At 50.6% G+C, this 6,552-nt stretch overlaps 1 protein-coding gene across 2 annotated transcripts in view; it reads right to left on the bottom strand.

The window, feature by feature from the left end:
* Positions 1 to 2,102: 2,102 nt before the first annotated feature.
* nr2f5 (nuclear receptor subfamily 2, group F, member 5) overlaps positions 2,103 to 6,552 on the bottom strand; it is a 28,795-nt gene continuing 24,345 nt past the window's right edge. For both annotated transcript variants that reach the window (XM_049731724.1, XM_049731723.2), the window contains 3 exons: positions 5,508 to 5,788; positions 5,156 to 5,402; positions 2,103 to 3,377 (listed from right to left, as the gene is read on the bottom strand). In XM_049731724.1, the coding sequence (XP_049587681.1) occupies positions 3,055 to 3,377; positions 5,156 to 5,402; positions 5,508 to 5,788 (851 nt within the window). In that variant the 3' untranslated portion in view covers positions 2,103 to 3,054. The remainder of the gene's footprint in view (positions 3,378 to 5,155; positions 5,403 to 5,507; positions 5,789 to 6,552) is intronic.

Genomic DNA, 6,552 nt, shown 5'->3' with positions numbered 1-6,552 from the left:
GCGCTGAGTGGCGCGGCGCACAATGGCGCAGGTGAGAAGTTGGACGGGTCCGGGCGTCGCGCTTGGGACCGGCACAAAGGGAGGACAAGGCAGGACCCGCGATGTGGGAGACTGACTGAAATGTAACAGTGTGGAAATTAGGTTCACTTTTTGTGCCACGGGAGCAATCTGTACTCCGTGGAAAAAAATGTTTAACACTCCATCCCTATATAACAACAAATGCTGACCTAATCCTGAACTGACTTTATCCCAAATCTGAATCCATGCCCCAATCCCACCTACCAAAAACCAGAAAAAAAGTTTAACCTAAAACCTGAACCTGTACACAAATCCAAACCTGTAATTGAACCCTAAGCCTATTCTAACTTTCATTTTTGCTGCTTAGTGATGAAGACAAGCATTTTATTTTTCCGAGTTGATTTGTTTTATCAAGCAAGTCGGACGCATCAATGGCTGTAAATCATATGCCAACTTTTATTTTGTTTGTTTTCCTGCAGAGAAACGACAACGTCATGTTCAAGTTGTCATGGTTGCTATTTGTTGGCTCGTTACACTTTGCTGCCAAAGCAAAACACTCAATAAAGCCCGCCGGCCGTGTGAACATGACTTAGTGGGTCAAACGCAGCCTGCGGACAACACAGATGCATTAGTGACTTTGTGTGTGTGTGTGTGTGTGTGTGTGTGTGTGTGTGTGTGTGTGTGTGTGTGTGTGTGTGTGTGTGTGTGTGTGTGTGTGTGTGTGTGTGCGTGTGTGTGTGCGTGTGTGTGCGTGTGTGTGCGTGTGTGTGCGTGTGTGTGTGTGTGTGTGTGCATGCGTGCACAGAAGGCACTAAAAATAAACCATTTGAAATATTTAACTTAGTGACCCAGAAAGGCGCCCCAGCGTAATGGTATGTTTGCACAAGCCGAGCGCCACAGCCATGATATGATGAAGCCGCTGCGACGTTCTCGTCGCCTTGCCAGTAACACGTCAAATCTGCAAAGAAACTAAACATCCAATTGGCCGAAGGGAAAATAAAAATCATCGTTATAAAATCAGCACAATTATAATGTCTGATTTTGGTACATAGGACAGCGTTTCTCTTCCAAAAAGATTTAACTTTTAAAATTAATTATAAAATGTATGAAGGCCTTTCGGGCGCACTGGTTAGCACATCCGCCTCACAGTTAGGAGGGTGCAGGTTCGATTCCACCTGTGTGGAGCTTGCATGTTCTGCCCGTGCCCGCGTGGGTTTTCTCCGGGCAATCCGGTTTCCTCCCACATCCCAAAAACATGCTCGGTAGGTCGATTGAGCACTCCAAATTGCCCCTCGGTGTGAGTGTGGATGGTTGTTCGTCTTTGTGTACCCTATGATTGGCTGGCAATCGGTTCAGGGTGTCCCCCGGCTACTGCCCGATGACTGCTGAGATGGGCTTCAGCACACCCACGACCCCCATGGGGACAAAGCGGTACTGAAAATGGATGGATGGATGAAGGCCTTTGGCACACATGCCCTCTCGGCAGCGCCCAAAGCTAATATGCTAACCGGCTAACGTGCTGTCTGGTGGTCCTGCAGAGTCCTGAAAGAAACAGCTGTACTTCTGCCGTCAACAGGCTGCTGTCATGCTATGAAACATTCATTGTCTTCCAACGAGCGTTGTCCTGCCCTTGCAGGATAGTCGCATCGGTCGCCGAGCCACCTGCCCGTTCTGCTCCCATCTCGGCCTCCTCCCTCGCTTCTGTGGAAATTGCTGTGTGAGGAAAATGTATATCTTCCCCCCCTTATAAATCCTTCAAGAGGGCCCGACTGCAATGTATGGCAACGGCATCAATATTGATGTGGGACAAAGTTTCCACCGAAGCTGGTCGCTCATCAATATTGATGCGCCCCTCAACCCCCAATGCCAATGCCGTCTGGTGTGGGGGCTGAGTGGCCCCTCGTGTTGCTTGAAAATGGACGTGGACACGAATCATTGTCGGTTGGATGGAATGCGAGGAATTGACGTCTTCGGGTTTTCAGGTTCAAGAGAAAAAAGATGACAAGGCTTAAACAAGGCGATTTCAAAGCCGAAGCCTTGTTTGAAACCACGTGCCAGTTTCAAAGAGTGACACGCAAGCAGAGTCCGTGTGAGCAACCAAATTTTATTGAAGCCTTTCCAAGGTTTGAGCACCGCCACGGACCAGCAAAAACGACGACGGCGCCAGTCTTGGGCTTCACCGATTGACCAAGAGCGCCGGTTGCACATGTGACCCGAGCTTGTGGGAGGGGGGCCGAGTCGGAACAAGTCCTGAGCTACGTTGCGCTCACAAGTCCCGGCGGAGGAAGAAAGTCGAGACGACAGAAATGAGCCTTGTTAGCTTTGTCCAAGGTTTGCGATACATTTCGCCACATTTTGTTTCATTTCCTTAATCCCTGTCATAACAGGTAACGGCAGATTATGGCACAGTCATAAAATAATTGTGACAAAGTTTCTTTTTGTTCTAAGGCAAGTTCAGCTAGTTGCAGAAACACCCCCCCCCCATAAGAAACAGAAGCCCCCGCCCCCCAAAAAATTGAACAGTGCTCACCCCTGGCCAGGGCCAATCAAGAGTCTGCCATGAAACAAAACAGACTCATTCTCCCATTCTATCGCGTGGACGATTTGGAGTCTTCAGTGACGTTTTGGAATGCGAGTGTCGAAAACCCACATGTGAACTGAACTCAAAAGTTACAAGGCAGGTGTGTGAACCACTAGTTCACCGTGATTCCCCAAATTGGACCCCCGTAGAAAACTTGCACATCTCACTTTGGCAGGATACATTTTTTTCCCCCCATGCCCATCAAGTCACCCCGTTTTTTAACCTGAGCTTTGTGGCCACACCCATAACCCCGCCCCCCAAAACCCAGCGGAAGCCCGCTACGCTATGGACGCTACACTGTACATACGGACACGATTGTGACTTTTCTCCAGGAATAAACACACGATAAAAGTTTTGCAAAAAGGTCAGAGAAAAAAGACGTTTTTGGCGTTTGTCCTTTTTTCCGCGTCATGGCTTGTGGTCGGGGCAAGCGCCAGGCGTCCGGTCAGCGTCCCTCAGGGCCCGCCGTCGTTGTAGTGCAGTGAGACAGGGCGCTCGCGCTGGACGGCGGCGGGCACGTAGGGCCAGTTGTAGCCCGAGCCCGACAGCAGCATGTCGCGCAGCAGCGTCTCGATGGGCGTCTTGCCCACCAGCCGCACAAAGAAGAGCTGCTCGATGACGGGGGACGACACGATGCGCAGCGACGGCAACCGCAGCAGCAGCCGGCCGAAGCGGTTGGGCTGGCTCGGGTACTGGTTGCGCACGTACTCCTCCAGGGCGCACTGTGATTTCTCCTGGATGCTCTCCACGTGGCCCGCGTCCGACAGGCCCATCGCGTCTGCAACGGAAAAGTCGGCAAAGGTTTTGTTGCGTACAACTTCGAGAAGAGCGAAGCTTGGCCACACAAGCGGGAACTTTCACCTCTTCCCTCCCCCACTGCACAGCTGAGAGAGGTGCGGGTGGTGGTGGGAGGAGGGGGGTGGTTACGTTGCGGGCTACACTTTTCACACTCTCTGTGTCGGGGGGAAAGCACGAGGGATTTGGCGCTGTGTGAAGTCCAAACAAAGACGCTTTTTTTTCCTCCCTCTCTCTCTTTTTGCCCGTGACCTCTGCATGAACCCTCGTGTTTCTTCCATTGCCTGGTTTGAACCTGTCAGCTTGCATCGGGGCTCCTTTTTGTCACGGTGCCCTTTGATGTAACCCCCCCAAAAAAAAACGTAGCGTGTCAAGCTGTGTGAATTGCTGCTTTACTTCTCTGTCCAGCAGAGGACAGCTGGACTGCTTTTTTTTGGGGGGGGGGGGGGGGGTCGTCTGTGCGTGTCGGGCAGCCATGTTCGTGACAAAGCGGTGGAGATTAGTCAAGCTGTCCTCTGCTACCCAGAAAAGCGGCTTCGCGTGCCGAAGCGACAGCTCTGCGGGCACTCTGTCGTTGCTGTGCCAAGCGGCCTGGCGCGGCCGAGGCCTTTCATCAGAACCGGCGTCTCGGCTACAACGACCGACCGCTACCGTGCTTTTTAAGTCACCCTTTCGCCAAAATGAAGGTTAATTACTATGGTGATTATTGATTCAAAAAAATAGATGAAAAAATCTGGAGCGCAAACCAACATTTGTATTGTCTTCCCAAAAAATCCCACCTGTGGACAATTTCAAGTCTTCAATCAACCTTACATGGAGAAGCAGGACTGCTTGCCAGCCAAAGACAGAAGGCATTTGATTGTGTGTGTATGTGTGTGTGTGTGTGTCACATGGCGCACTGAGGGCTACAGGGGGTTACCATGTAGGTCACGGCCGCGCTGTGGCCAATCCGCCGCTATACATAATTTAACTGGCGAGATAGGGGTGGGGGTGACTCAATAAGAAATGGGATCATGGAGGAGGCAAAAGATCCACACTGCATGGTGTGGGGGTGACGAGGGGCAGAGGAGGGGAGGGTCTGTTAAGTTGTTCACATCATGATCTCCCAGCGAGGTGTCTGGTTTGCGACAGCACGTTGGAGGCGACGGGGGCAAAACGCCCGTCGTCATCAGCGTCAAAGCAGCCCATAGAAAACACGGCCTAACGTTTAGCCAGTAAATCGAGTTTTGCTTTTGCTGTACTTGCTCGGCGCTTACTACGCAAATCAAGTCATGTGCCCGCTCTCTCAATAGAAGAAACATGCCAAGAGCTACCAAGAACAATGAAAAGGGGTAATCAGAAAATATACATGACATATATTTGATATATTTTGACATTTAGTATAAATGCACTATTGCATAAAAATCAAGATTGCCCTTTGTATAATAAAATAATGTAATGTGAATACGTGTTCTTAATTCTACCGCCTCCCAACGAGCCACATATCTCAATTTTTGGAATTAATGGAGGAAATACAAGGTTTCCAATTATGCAAGGCTTAATAGTGTGCAACTATCGCAGTGAGAGCCATTTGTAATATTTTGAGTTGTTAAGCAAATGCTGTATTTTATCCCAGCGCAGGGGAGGAATATTTTTGGAGTGGTTACCTTCTAATTCCCAACTTTAGTGAGAAAGTGAAAATGGAAATTTACAACTTTGCTTTTGGTGGGGGCGAGCTAAAGGAAAACAAGCAGACGGACGCAAAAGTGTTCCTGCACTCACCGGACGTGAAGAGCACGATGGACTTGAGGCAGGAGTACTCAGCCGTGTCCACCTGCAGCGCCTTGAGCTTCTCCACCTGCTCCTGGAAGACGCGGATGTGGTCCATGAAGGCCACCACGCGCTCGGCCGACATGGGCGAGGCGTGCAGGCCGGCCGCCGCCAGCAGGGGCGCCACGTGCAGCGGCATGGAGCACTGCGCCGCATTCAGCACAAACAGCTCGCTCCACGACATGCGCAACAACGCCACCTAGGAGCAGGCCATCGCATTACAGTCAAACCCGAAAAACACAAAAATTAAGAAAATGCAGATAGACTTGAAAAACAGAAGCGAACAAAAAAATTGGGTGCGCACCTGATCCATGAGCTGGAGGTCGGGAAAGAATGGGATGTTCTTGGCCCATTCCACGGCACTGAAGAGCAGGCGGGCAGCCAGCTCACAGATGTTCTCGATGCCCATCAGGTTGTTGCCCTGCATGCACTGGGCGCCGTAGCGCGACGTGGGGTAGGGCTCGGCGCGCAGCAGCAGCGAGATGAACCCCGACAGGTAGGGCTGGCCATTGTACGGGTCGGCGCCGTTGCTCAGGTACTGGCCCGGGCTGCTCTGGGAGTTGGACGTGCGTCCCCGTTGGACGGCTGAGAGACAAACAGCACGTATGCTTGATCAGATTCAGACAGGGTAGCAATTTTGCAAGCCTGTTTTAAGGTGGATTGATGAGCCAGCGGCAAACATGGCAAAGCCTTGGCGTCAACCTCTTAAAATAATGCCCATAGTCATATTTGGACGTTTTTGGGGTCTTAAACCTCTCCTGTCTTGACAATACTTGTCAGATATTCTTTGTCCTCTGCATAGAGCAACTCATTTGACGCATTGACACGCTCTACTAGCAACTCCCTCCATATGTTCAGTGCTCACGTTGATGCTGATGATGGCAAGTGTTTGGAAAACACCTGTTCAATGCGCTCGTGTTACACAAACACACACGTGGTGGAGTCGGGGGATAGGGGGATGCGGTTCTGAAGAGCAGCTGCACAAAGTGAGGACAACGTGTCGAGAGCGCAGCAGCGATGCTTTTAAACTTCTTGGAAGGAGAAGTTTCCTGGTGGTGGAGCATCGGCCGCCGCCACCTTCCAGGAACTAAAGGGCACCTCCCGTCCAAACCAGGACAAGGTCCCACTTTAAAGGATCCTATGGAAGGACAGGACTTTGAATTAACAGCTTCAAAGTGATGTCAACACTATTTTGGCTTGCAAGAACAAGATCATAAGTAAGCTTTTGGCTATCTTACAATGTGACCGTCAAATAACAGCCAGAAAAGGCCATTAAGTAGTAAAGACACACACACGCACAAACCAGGAGGCAAAAATGGAAAACACGAGCAAAATCATCAAAGCAGTTT

The sequence above is a fragment of the Syngnathus scovelli genome, chromosome 9, assembly GCF_024217435.2.
Source record: "Syngnathus scovelli strain Florida chromosome 9, RoL_Ssco_1.2, whole genome shotgun sequence".
In the NCBI taxonomy this organism is placed as follows: domain Eukaryota; kingdom Metazoa; phylum Chordata; class Actinopteri; order Syngnathiformes; family Syngnathidae; genus Syngnathus; species Syngnathus scovelli.
Note: the sequence above shows the minus strand (reverse complement) of the source record. Positions and strands in the feature narration are given on the sequence as shown.